The sequence below is a fragment of the Tachysurus vachellii genome, chromosome 22, assembly GCF_030014155.1.
Source record: "Tachysurus vachellii isolate PV-2020 chromosome 22, HZAU_Pvac_v1, whole genome shotgun sequence".
In the NCBI taxonomy this organism is placed as follows: domain Eukaryota; kingdom Metazoa; phylum Chordata; class Actinopteri; order Siluriformes; family Bagridae; genus Tachysurus; species Tachysurus vachellii.
In genome coordinates, this window is record NC_083481.1 from 5,067,813 (window position 1) to 5,080,912 (window position 13,100).

General features: G+C 41.9%; 1 protein-coding gene across 14 annotated transcripts in view; it reads right to left on the bottom strand.

The window, feature by feature from the left end:
* Positions 1 to 6,413: 6,413 nt before the first annotated feature.
* slmapa (sarcolemma associated protein a) overlaps positions 6,414 to 13,100 on the bottom strand; it is a 53,504-nt gene continuing 46,817 nt past the window's right edge. For 10 of the 14 annotated variants that reach the window (XM_060858448.1, XM_060858447.1, XM_060858444.1 and 7 more), the window contains 5 exons: positions 12,560 to 12,865; positions 11,464 to 11,581; positions 11,017 to 11,188; positions 10,774 to 10,908; positions 6,414 to 8,146 (listed from right to left, as the gene is read on the bottom strand). In XM_060858448.1, coding sequence (XP_060714431.1) covers positions 8,054 to 8,146; positions 10,774 to 10,908; positions 11,017 to 11,188; positions 11,464 to 11,581; positions 12,560 to 12,865 — 824 coding nt within the window. In that variant the 3' untranslated portion in view covers positions 6,414 to 8,053. Of the gene's footprint in view, positions 8,147 to 8,922; positions 9,011 to 10,773; positions 10,909 to 11,016; positions 11,189 to 11,463; positions 11,582 to 12,559; positions 12,866 to 13,100 lie in introns of all 14 variants that reach the window. The other 4 variants (XM_060858454.1, XM_060858455.1, XM_060858442.1 and 1 more) reach the window with 1 other exon arrangement.

A 13,100-nucleotide genomic window follows, 5' to 3' on the forward strand; every position in this document is an offset into this window, starting at 1 on the left:
CATCTTGATATTTCATCGCTTTATTTCCCACCCAGACTTGATTTCTCAGCAAAGCTGTAGCTTGTAGTGTAGTTTTTTTTTTTTTTATTCCAATTGTACAATATTTCAATAGAAATTCTGAAGTTGTATAAAATGAACTTTGTCAACTTTCTAAATATTGGTGAAAAAAAAAAAAAAGGCAGATTGAAGCAGGCGTATAATCAAATTCTGTCTTTCATCGTCTTCATAAACCACTTTGTCAAGGTTTGCAATTGGATCCAGAGCCAATCTTTGGAAACTCAGTACATGGTAGAAACACATCCTGAATGAGATGCCAGTCCATCACCCTGGCACCACGTATATCTACACCTAGAGTGGCTCAGTGAGTCTCTGGGGTATTGATGAGGTGTCTCCAGGAGAACTGTAACACGGCTGACCCTGTGCTTGGACCTCCGCTTCCTAATGCGTTTGGATATGTGAAGAAAATGATCTCACTGTACCGTTTAGGTGACAGTCGGCTTTTTCTAAACAATTTAGAGTAGACCACTTACTAGGATGTTATTTGAAGGTGCTAACAATCTGCCGTCTAGGTGTTCCGCCAAATGTACTGCAGGTCAAATGTCTGACTGTTTTTAATGATACACTATATCTACAACAGTTTGGTCATTCATCTGTTCCAATACACCTTAAAAAATACTCTGTGCTGGTGAGTGGATTTTGTGCCGGGAAACCACCGAACTGTGGTCTACCAGGACTGGAGTTAGGTAACCCTGTCTTAGGCCCATTATTGAAGGTTATAAAAGATGTATAGTAGCATGGAGATAGGTCTTTGTAACATGAAGCATACATTTGTGTTGCAATCAATGTTCTGGATGTATTCGGGAAGGACATGATCAGAATGAACGACTCGGGTGATTCAGCATTGCATCACGGCTTCCTACAAACAAGACTAGTATTCACCACACCCAGTCCTACAACAACTGTGTGCAGTGTTCCGCTTTAACGTTTATCACAGCAGCAGGTTCCCACAAGACCATCAAAGTTTATATCTTTTTAAAGCAAGTATGCAGAAAGGCCGAGAGCTGATATTTAGCCACGAAGATCGTCATGCCGATAAAGTGTCAGGGTGACAAATCAGCAGCTTGGTCACCTTTACCATTACAAGAATTGTCACATTGTCTTTTTCCAGCATAATGGTGACACATCGGCAGTAATAAACACCCAGAAGGATTTGCTCATAGTGCCCCACCTTAGCTTTGAGCTAATCACAGTGTCTCAACCACAGTTTATCTCCTCAGGGTGCACACTAAGTGTCTACATTCATGGCCTAGCTGTCTGGTCTCATCATCAGCTGAATCATCCGAAGAATTACATCAACTTCCCCTAGAGACAGAGTACACCTGTCAGCTATCAGACCTAGAGGCAGTTCCTGGTTTCCTCTCATGAATGGTTAAGCTGACATAATGTGTTCCATTATTATTAGTATTATTATTTTAAAGAGGAACAGATTTGACTTGATATTGAATGTGAAATAAAAGAATGACCTCGAAGCTGAAGTGCCAGAAACTCCTAAAAGGGAATCACAGCCATTTTATACACAATCCACCAATTTTAGTGGACTATGTTTTTTGTTTCTTGTTATTCAGTACCAGACATCTTGTTTTATTGACCTTCGTATCGGAAGTCTCCAATCGTGAACGTCCATAGGAACACCTCGTCGTCTCAGAGACTTCAGGCCTGTTTGTAAACAACAGGTTTTGTAAAAGCCTATAAAGATCTAGGGCCGTGGACATCATGGACATATACATGTATGAAGAAGTTTAACATGTAAACAAAGGAACTCATGAGCAACCTGTAAATTATGGTGGAAGTGAGAGGGCAATTAGGTGAATGGTTGCCAGCGGAACCAGCTCACTTGTCTTTGATGAAGGTGTGACCGATAAACACAGCAGCAGGAGGATTCCTGAGAAGTCCATGTAGTGGAACTTTACCTTGCAGCAAGAGTTTTAAGTGCAAACATTACTGCTAAAACAGCTCAGATGCTACAGGACCAACATTTACAAAGTTCTTGAATGGCAAGTCAATCACAAGTTTCAATCACGCAGGAACTGAAAACATCCAAAGCACCATTAGGGACATTATCTGTTTGCCCCATTACAGGAAAATAATCAATGTGGTGTGATGCTTCTCCCACTCACTCAATGCAGAACCATGAATCAGCCACCTTAGCTTTAGATTTTCTGCCTAAATTGCACCCGATCAAGCTTTAAAGAGCACTGCCCTTGATAAGAATCGATTCTGTGTCAATGATAAACTGACGTGATTCAGAGACTGCTTACAGCGGACCTTTATGTGTCGAACACGTACGCACAACATCTCAGGGGTGAGGCCCTGAAGAATTTCCTGTCAGAGTTTTGATACTTGGCTCAACATCACATTTACAATTGGTTATATGACAAGTATGTCGGTTTCGGAGTAGCTAAGGATGATGGAAGACGTGCATTCCTTAGATAGTTCACATGGTTCTCAAACGAGCATTTCCTTGAAGCATAGCAATTATAGAAAACGTCCAGTGTGGCGGACAAATGAACAATGCAGATCAGGGTCAACAGGAATTCCGGACCAGAAAAGCATTCTTGATTAATTTAGTTTAGAAGTTAAAGTTCAAACAACATAAAATGATCAGTTTGGATTCCTCGGTATCTCAGCCGTCGCAGAGGTTCTCTGTGTGTCCAAAAGTAAGCGGACACCTTGACTGTCACACCCACATGAGCTCATCCCGATTCATGAGCATTAACAGATGTCCTCATCTGCTGGTATAATAAGCTCCACTCTTCTGAGAAGGCTTTCCACTAGATTTTGGAGCATGGCTGTTGGGATGTTAGGTGAGGAGTCATGGAGTGCAAACATCATTCCAGTTCATCCCAAAGGTGTTCAGTAAAGTTCAGGATGCAGAACACTCGAGTTCTTCCACCTTCATCATCCTTCACAGACCTTGTCTTTTGTAGACCACACTTTGTGTCCTACTGGAACATGTTAAAGCCCCGTAGTTCCATTCATTCATTCATTCATCTTCTACCGCTTATCCGAACTACCTCGGGTCACGGGGAGCCTGTGCCTATCTCAGGTGTCATCGGGCATCAAGGCAGGATACACCCTGGACGGAGTGCCATCCCATCGCAGGGCACACACACACTCTCATTCACTCGCACAATCACACACTAGGGACAATTTTCCAGAGATGCCAATCAACCTACCATGCATGTCTTTGGACCGGGGGAGGAAACCGGAGTACCCGGAGGAAACCCCCGAGGCACGGGGAGAACATGCAAACTCCACACACACAAGGTGGAGGTGGGAATCGAACCCCGACCCTGGAGCTGTGAGGCTAACCTGCCACCGTGCCCCCCCCCTCAGTTCCAGTGAATGGAAATTATAACGCTACACTATACAAAGCCGTTCAATACAACAGTGTGTCATGTAGTGTATTTGAGACACAGTCTAAGGTTTCAAGAAGACATTAGAAGTGATCTGAATGAATATGAAAATGGCGTCAGTGAATTAATTCGCTCTGAGAAAGGCGTGTGCTTCCAGTTTGCATAGATATGGACACAATCTCGTTATTACCCTTGTAGGTCCATACAAAAAAACCAAGGGCATCAGAGGTTTCTCAGAAGACTGACTACATTTGGGATGCACTGTATTTGGGATGCAGTCTCTGTAAATATGATTAATCACTGAAATGAAAGATAAAGTAACAAACTACAACATTAGCTTTAAATCTGTAAAGCTATTGAAATAGAGTACATGCACTGAATGAAGTGAAACGGGACAGAATGGACTGTATGAACTCTGCTGGGTTTAGTGAGCGTCGTCCATGTTAAGGTCCTGCAACCCCGATGCGACGGCTATAGATGAAGCCGAAGCTGGATGGAAATTCGTGGATGTGTTTCACAGACTCAAGGTAAGCAAGATAAACACCACATACACTATTGTGTATGCTAAGGACTGCCATCTTGTGTCCAAACACAACACTGACCCTAAACTGATAACGTCCTTATTCCTTTTAAAACCAGGTCAAAGTCCTGAATCCGATTTGCAGGGAATTATCATTTCTACAGGAACAAATGACAACAGTCGACAGACTTTAAACAAACTATGACTGCAGATACCGTGATGTTTCTTTTAAACATTTAGCAGAGAAAGTGCTTTTCCTGTGCTTTATTAATGAACACCTATTTTTTTTAAAAGAATCTCTGAAGTTAAGTCATATAAATAAGTCAGGCTCCTCGTGTCCTTGACAAGACGACCATGACTTATTTACATGACTTAACTTCAGAGATTTTTAATAAAAATAGGTGTTCATTAATAAAGCACAGAAAAACTGCATACATAGGAAAGGGCCGGTGTGGGTGCAGGTTTTGATTCCACCTGTTTAATCAGTTGCTCTTGGCTTTTAGTAGACTCTGGTGTGGCGTCTGCTTGGTTGGAATGAAAACCTGCACCCACACCGGCCCTTTACGGATACGATCGGACACCGCTGCTGTAAGAGGAAAATAATTTGGGGCAGTAGTGGCTCAACTGGTTAAGATTCTGGTTTGTTGATCAGAGGATCAGGGTTCAAGGCCCAGTTCGATTCCCGCCTCCACCTTGTGTGTGTGGAGTTTGCATGTTCTCCCCGTGCCTCGGGGGTTTCCTCCGGGTACTCCGGTTTCCTCCCCCGGTCCAAAGACATGCATGGTAGGTTGATTGGCATCTCTGGAAAATTGTCCGGAGTGCGTGAGTGAATGAGAGTGTGTGTGTGTACCCTGTGATGGGTTGGCACTCCGTCCAGGGTGTATCCTGCCTTGATGCCCGATGACACCTGAGATAGGCACAGGCTCCCCGTGACCCAAGGTAGTTCGGATAAGCGGTAGAAAATGAATGAAGGTATAAAAGCCGGACTAAGAGTTTTGTCTGGGGTTTGTCGTCCATGCTCCGCCGTCTCCTCCTGCTCGGAGCATTCGTGAACCAAATGAAAAGCAGATAAATAAATAAATAAATAAATAAATGAAGGCGACATGTCAAGAAGAGAAAAGTTGTTTTTTATTAAAACCATGCACATCACATTGTGTTAGTGCAATTATTTAACTCTGTATCCAGAAACTCTCTTGTGACTCTGTGCTCTTTTACAAAATAGAATTTCAAACAGTGGTCTCTTAAGGAAAAAGTTCATTCTGAACTGTTCTCTAATCGATCGGTTCAAAATGATTAACAAAACATAAACAAAGAAAGGAAAAATTATTTACAGGCTGAACGCTGTACCACCGGCCTGGATGATAAGACTCTGAAGTAGTCGCTCTAAATATACGGCCACTTTAATAGGAACACCTCGTCAGTTCCGCAGTTGTTCAGATAAACCCTGCAGATGCAGGTCAAGAGCTTCAGGAAATGTTCACATCTAACAACAGACTGAGGAAAAAGTGTAATCTCCGTGACTAACCACTGTGGTATGAGGAACATGGTGAGCTTAATTGGAGCTGCCAAGAAGTATATAGTAACTCGTATAATCCTTCTTTCATGAGTTATGGTGAGAAGAAAAGCATCTCGGGATGCACAAGTGGATGGACTTTAATAGCAGATCACTTTAAATGTCACTTCTGGTCACTATCTGTTCTTGTCTGATCACAGTGGACCTTGATGTGGTCTTTGGCTGTTAAAGGTTATCCATCTTAAGGGTCTTGTTAGTTCTGATACGGTTATCTTATCACCACGGTTACAGAATGCTTATGTGAGCGACTCTGGCTTTTCTCTTGAGGTCAAACGTTCAACAAGGTGTTTCAGCCTGCTGACCTTCCACCTTCTACTCACAGGATGTTTTTCGCTTCAATTTGCGTAAGCTTTAAGAATCAGCAGTTTTCTGAAACACTTAAACCAGCCTATCTGACACCGACAACCACGTCACGTCACAGAGATCGGACTTTTCCTCCCAACTCTGATGTTTGTGTATGAATGATGATCTGCATTAGTGTGATTTCACGCATCTTTGTTGAGCCGGTGTTCCTATTAAAGTGAACGAGGAGTGTAGATCTTTGCAGTTTGTTCAGAACTGTCATGTTTAAAGCTACATCTGCAAACTAGTTTTGCGTTTCCGTTCGAGCTACGAACCGGACGCCTTTTTGCCAATTGTGTTCGTTTACAGTAAGTCGCATGAAGAAACAGTCTCCTTTGTTCAAACACTTCTAGGTGAATAACAACCATGCATTGTGTTGTGAATGACTAAAAAAAAAAAGAATCATTTAAAAAGTCAGAGCAAACAATAAGAACTGGTGTGGTGTGGAAAGAAGAAGAAGAAGAAGAAAAAAAAAAAAAAAAGAACAGAAAATATAAGATGCTAAACTGTGAGCGACGTTTCATTCGCCGACGGACTGCAGCAGAACATTTGACGTGATCAGTGCCACTGATATTCAACTTTATTTTGTGAATATTATATACATTTACACACATACATTCATACATACATATTTACAAACAATGCCAAGGTCAGATGTTCTTATCGTGCCTTAGATGTGTGTGAAGGAAGAACTTTTAATGTCTGATACTAAAAAAAAAAAAATAATAAAATAAAATAAAAATAAAAAGACAAGTTTCTCAAAGCCGAAGTGCTCGGAGATGATTTTTGATGCTTTGGGGAAATTTCAGAGTGGAACCTCTCTGTGCTACACCATGCTTTGCATTATTTACTTTTATTCCCATAGATGTTTTGTTAGTTTGTAATTCAAAAACGATAAAATAAAAAGGACATTTATTGACAAGGTGGAACGTCAGGCCATTTGTTTCATGACCGAGAGTTTTATTTACAGCGCAGCAAACAAAAACGTGAACCAACACGATATAAATCCTTGGTTATTTCTCTCCAGCACACACACTGTTCGATCCATTCGACACTCCGTCGTTCCCGTTAACCCGTTAATAATTACACCATAAACAAATCCACTCTGTATTACTGTGCTTCGATTAAGTAGTCATTTTAAAGAATGCATACCCCCTTACACAATTTAGCAGTTTTTTTTTTTTATAGACTTCACCAATTTGCTGTAAAATAAGATCTCTGTGTTACAGATAAGGCAGCGAGATCCCAGAGCCTTGTTCAGGAGATACTGTAAAACTGTCCGTATATGTCGATTAAGGAACTGCAGCGTTCATTGACGAGCCTGAATCTTCCAAACAAAGAGAATGAGAGAGAGAAAGAGAGAGAGAGAGAGAGAGAGAGAGAGTCCCAATGGTGGGACAGCGTGTTCTTAAAAGCTACAATATACCCAGGTTGATGTTTTTCATAACTTCACACTGACACGGAGTCTCTACATCTCTACGGATTTGAATTAGAAAAGTCCTGTAGTGTCTCTCACAAGAATATTTCCTTTTAAAGTACACGATACAAAGAAAACTATGCTAGAGTACGACGACCTTACTGTGCTGCTCGTTTGTGTAAGAGGTCGACTGGAGCGCACAATCACGGCACACGGGACTGAACGATTTCCAGACGTTTCGACTGAATGAAACACTGCAGTAGTGGAGCGTGAGGACAAAAATGTGTCTCTGTGTGTGTGTGTGTGTGTGTGTGTGTGTAAGTAAAAGTGTTTACACTTATCTAGTGGTAGTTAAATCAGGCACTTCACCTCTTTGTGCCCAATCTTTTAAGATTATAATTTGGCTTCGCATCTATTCGGAATACCACATTAACATCTAACATGGCAAACCACACATTGAACGTCAACGCAAAAAAAAAAACGTTTGGTACCCATGAGGAAGGAAAAAAAAAAGCCTAGTTTAGGCCACTTTATTTATCAAGATTCCCATCTAACTGAAAAAAGCATATATATTTATTTCATCTATAATAGAAGTTAGACCATTTATACCCCCTCTTTTTCTAAAATATGTACATTTGCACTTTATACAGTCACACGCTGGACACCCTGGAGTTGCATTCTCACATTTGGAGGTAATGAGTCTGGAACAGCCCTGACCTCAGGATTAAAACATGACATTAGGGTGACAGAGTGAGCCATGCTGTGTTTGTGATTGGTTATCTGCCTCAGGAGGAGCTCTTGGACAGGCTTCGGTACAGCGCTACTGCCGTCACGGCAACCATGACGGCGACCACCGGCATCCAGGGCATCCAACCGCTCTGAAAAGACGACGAAAAAAAAGCAGCGGCGTTAACGGCAACATTTACATGATAATGGCAGAGCGAGCAGCTCTTACAGCACTGGAACTGGCTGAGACAGAAAGAGAAACAGACCGAGACAGAGGAAGAATGGAGAGAGAGAGAGAGAGAGAGAAAGAGAGAGAGAGAGAGTGTTGAAGGGGGGGGGGGGAACACCTTGGAAGAAGAAAGAGAATGAAAGCATGAATGGATAGAGTAAGACATTTATAAATGAATGAAGGAAGACAGAGCAAACTACCATCAGAGCAACTTGGCCATTAAAATAATTCAAATCAAAACACAGCCTTCTTTCATTTCAAAGAAAGAAATAAAATAAAGCAGTGTTTAATATGATTTAAAAAAAAATAGACAAATTAATTAAAAAGTAAATAAATAAATAAATAAATAAATAAATAATAGGATGAGGGGGGAAAAAAGCCCAAATAATCCACAATCCCTATTGCAGAGTTTCACTTCTGGTAGTGTTCCAAGCAAAGACGGACAATAACGGATGGAGGGATGATTAGTAGGTGGTATTGTGTGGACGAGGAAAAGGTTAGTTTTCCCCCAAAATGTTGCTAAGCACCAAAAAGGGATTTTAGTCAAAGCATGAGTGAGGAAAAAGAATGCTTGTTTTTTTTATTTATTTATTTATTTATTTTTGTGGCCATGCATTTTTGATACACAGGATGGTGAACAGTAGAGAGGAAAACAGGACACACACACACACACACGGACTCGACAGGAGCGCTGTGTACCTTTCTACCACATTTGGCCGAAGCACCAATACAGCAAAGCCAGGATAAGGCCGATGAAAATGGCTTGGACAGGCTGCAATATGGATGGCTAGAGGAGGGAAGGGATATTACAGTAATCAACTTTTAAAGTAATCAAACACAAATCGGGTCTGAAAAGGGGCGCACAGTAAACTCAACAACAAATGGAACAGAAAAGGAAGAACTCAAATCGATCGATTCAACAGAAAAACATTAAAACAAACAGAATTACTGAATGTCTGATAGCGACAGATATACTTGGACATCTAGAAGCAGGACATAAACGACAAGGACAGTGAGAGAGAGAGGTGTTAATAGACAAGTTAATTCAAAAGATCTGCAAACTTTTCTGAAAATGGAACCGTGTTAAAGGCTTCTTCTGCTACTTTATCATCGACGGCGAGCACGAAAGGATTCATCTTCGAGTAGAAATCATTGTCTAATGAGCCACAGATGTTTTGTGTTAAAGTGGTGGAAGGTGCTTTAAGGTTCCGGTTTAAAGAGCGCTGTGTGACTTTCCAGCAAACGTGAGTGTTGAGGTGTCGAGCTAGTGATACGAATACTGTTTAACGCTGTAAGCAGTGATCACTAGCTTTGTGTAGCTTATTGTCAGGCAATACGTTACCAGGATGAGAAGGGAAAATACAGAGGAAAGAACGTTTGTGTTTGACGTCTCTAACTGAAAGGTAAAATCTAAACACGTGCCTCCCGCTGCGTCTTATTAGGTTTGCACACATGGCACAAAATCGGTTTTCCTAGACGTGACCCGAGTGTGAGGCTGAAGCGTTTACTTATGCTACAGCTGCAGGATGTCGGCTTTGTGCTGACATCAGTGTAGAGAGGAGCTCCTGAGAACCAGAGGCTAATTAACTGCCATCAGACACAGAGCTTCACGTCGGAGGAAATCGGTATGGTGCTTAAAATAAATAAATAAATAAAAATACGCTGAACAAAGCGGAAAAAAAAAAAGGAAATGAGAGCAGAAGGCTTTTTCTTTCTATTCGACCCTTTGTGTGTACGGATACATTCGTTCAGAGGAAGATCCGTCAGATTTGGGAGCTTCAGAAAGACGTCTCTCAGAAAAGCTCAAAAGTTCCAAGAGAACGCTTTTCCACTGACGAGGTAAACGTGCTGGTATTTGAGACTATGCCAGTTTTTTTTTTTTTTTGAGGTTAGTTAAAGCATACGGACCGGGACCGAGAAGCAGAGACGTCACAGGCTCCATCGCCGTGACAACAGTTCAATCTGTTAATTTAATGATGGTAAAATGGCTCAATTAAGGAGTGCAAGCACGATAAAGTGATCCAAGAAGGAAACTAGCGTTTAACAAATAATTACGCTGACCTAAATAGAACCCGCACTATTGAAGGAAAAATCCAGACCGAATCACTCTATAATTAATATTTAAAAATAGCATGCGATAAAGATTTATTTAATTGATTAAAAAAAAAAATTTTGACTAAACAGAGCAATGCGGCAGCGCTTTATTCCTTCGGTCTGTCCGGTTCTCACAGCTCCACATCTCTACACTCTGATTGCTAACTAGCCAAGTCGTTTCCCTGCTGTAACTCGGTGTGACTGCATCGTGTAGCTTCGATACCTACTGGAACTTTGAGCGCAGAATCGTTTCCACTATTTATACGCTGAGGCAAGTTACGGTCGGTTTATCCTGAGCATCGGTTTTGGTAACGGCACAGACATCTTGTCAGTGGAAAAGGTTTGTAGCCTTGTGGAGCTGTGGTGTGACCTGCTGTTTAAACACACACACACACACACACACACACACGGCCCTGATCTAGACAGGACGTGCTACAAAGTAACGTGTGCACTCACATTCTTGCCCTTCTCCTGCAGCAGCTTCAGATTGACCTTGCACTGCTCCAGCTCGTCATTAATGGAGCTCTTCTCCTGCTCTGTCTGCTCATAGCGCCGCCGCAGGTCTGACAACTGGCTCTGAGTATCCTCATACTGCGGAGAGAGAGAGAGAGAGAGAGAGAGCGAGCGAGCATGTGAGAGTTTCTCCAAACAGAAGTCTAATCTGGTAATTCAGTGCAAACAATAACAAACTCTCCGCACCTCTTTCTGCAGGTCCTTGGTGCGGCTCTCGGCCTGACTGAGCTCCACCTTCAGCCTGCACGCGTCCTGCTGGTGCTGGTTCTGCATGGAACCCAGTTTGTTCTCCAGGTCACCCTGACACTTCTCCAGGGCGTTCAGGCTGCTGCTCAGAGTGGCACTCTGCTCTCTGGAGCTACGCAAAAAAAAAAAAAAAAACGCTTTGTTACTTTCTGCTCGTCAGAATAAAGGGATTTGTCTTTATTTTCTCTTTCGGAGCAAGGAGAGAAAATCTGCATTAAAAAAAACTAGTGTTCTATTGCAAATTACTAGCTTGCGCTTAGAATTTTGTATAGAATGACACAAGCATGTCACGTTTAAGGGCATACGGTTTACATGGACACCATAATCTGAAATCCTCTCTGTAAAATACAGGTTTTTAAAAGAGACAAGCTGATGACACGCACTGACCTGCTGAGCTCCACCTCCAGCTTGTGCAGTTTCTCCAGTAGAGTCACTTTCTCTAAGCGCAGAGCCTCGCACTCTCTGTGCAGGGTCGAGCACTCGGCCTGCAACTTCTCCAGCTCACCTGGACAAGACAGGCAGAGAGACAACGTCAAACTACAGGGACAAATGATCTGGTTCTATTGTCTTAATTAGTCAACAATAACATTTTCAATAGCCTACAAAACTGTCCTTTATTTTTAGTTCTTTATTTATTTATTTATTTATTTATTTAGAAGATTGTTAAAAATGTCCTTCTGTATGGACATCCACGTTTTCTTTCAGCCTATACGTTACAAAAATCAGTCAATATCTTAATATAATAAATGCTAAACCCTACAAGTAATTCAGAATTTTTCTGGGAAAACAAACAAACAAACAAATAAATAAATTAATTAAAATAAATTAAAATAAAATTCATTACTGCTAAATCTCACACCTCACTACACAAAGCCATGGCTCCATGCAACAGGAAAAGGAAGGAAAGAAAGACAACAAACAAACAAACAAACATCGGCAGCTAACAAGATGACACCCGTCTGCAGGGAACGAAAGTTTCCACAACACTGGACAGAAAAACGTGCTACGAAGAAGCCGATCCTCTCGACAAAAAGCTAAATAGATACCGGGTGTGAGCTAACTGTTGGATAATGTTGTGTAACCAGATGGATGTTTGTGGAAACAAAGCTCAATACTTTGCCTGTGATGCAAATGTCTGCCTGTCTGTGCTCCTGTGTTTGACCCAGGCCATTCTCCTGAGACCTGAGCTCAGCGTTTTGTTGGGCTCAGAATGTAAATAATGCTGGATTGTTTATTTTTATTTTTATTAACTATGGCATTACTGCTCAAGCAGAAATGTGTGTTGTATGATTTGTACACATACGTGCGTGTCCCGATTATGTTGATACACTCGAGACGTATTTATTTTTAAATATTTCGATGGTGTAATCGTTTAGGACATAACAAGCAACAAAAGCTTACAGAAAAACTAAATAAGGTTGTAACTTGAACTGCAGGATTTTTAATAACAAGGATTTTAATGAATCGTGGTCAAAACCTTCACCTTGTAGCTGAAAGGCTCGCTCCTGGTGCTGGCTCTGCAGCTTGAAGCTCTCCTGTAAGGTGCCGATCTCCAGTTCGTACTTGGACGCCGCTTTTCTCCACTTGTCGAGTTCAGCCGTGACGGCGGTGAGGTCTGCCTGCAGGGCGGCGATGTCGCGCTCCCTCTCTGCCATGGCTGCCTCCATGGCGTGGCGGAGCACGAGCACCTCCTCTTGGGCGCTGTAGAGTTCGTCCCGTGTGTTGGAGATGGTGTTCTCTCTCTGCTCGCGCAGGGCCTCCATGTCTGACTGCAGCTTGGCGAGCTGAGCTACAGGAGGACGCAGGGAAAAGGTTAGCTAGCAAACTATCAAATTATTATAATATTCAACGTGCACCTAATCTATCGATGGAACTTTCTAAAAGTATTTGCAACAGGGAAAACATCCAAAGTCCAAAAAAAATGACAAATTCAGGCTCGTCTTTTTTGTCACACCTTCATGCCCTGAATAAAAGATCGCTATTATTTCTTCTAAAATATATCAAACAACCTTCCTCAGAGCTGG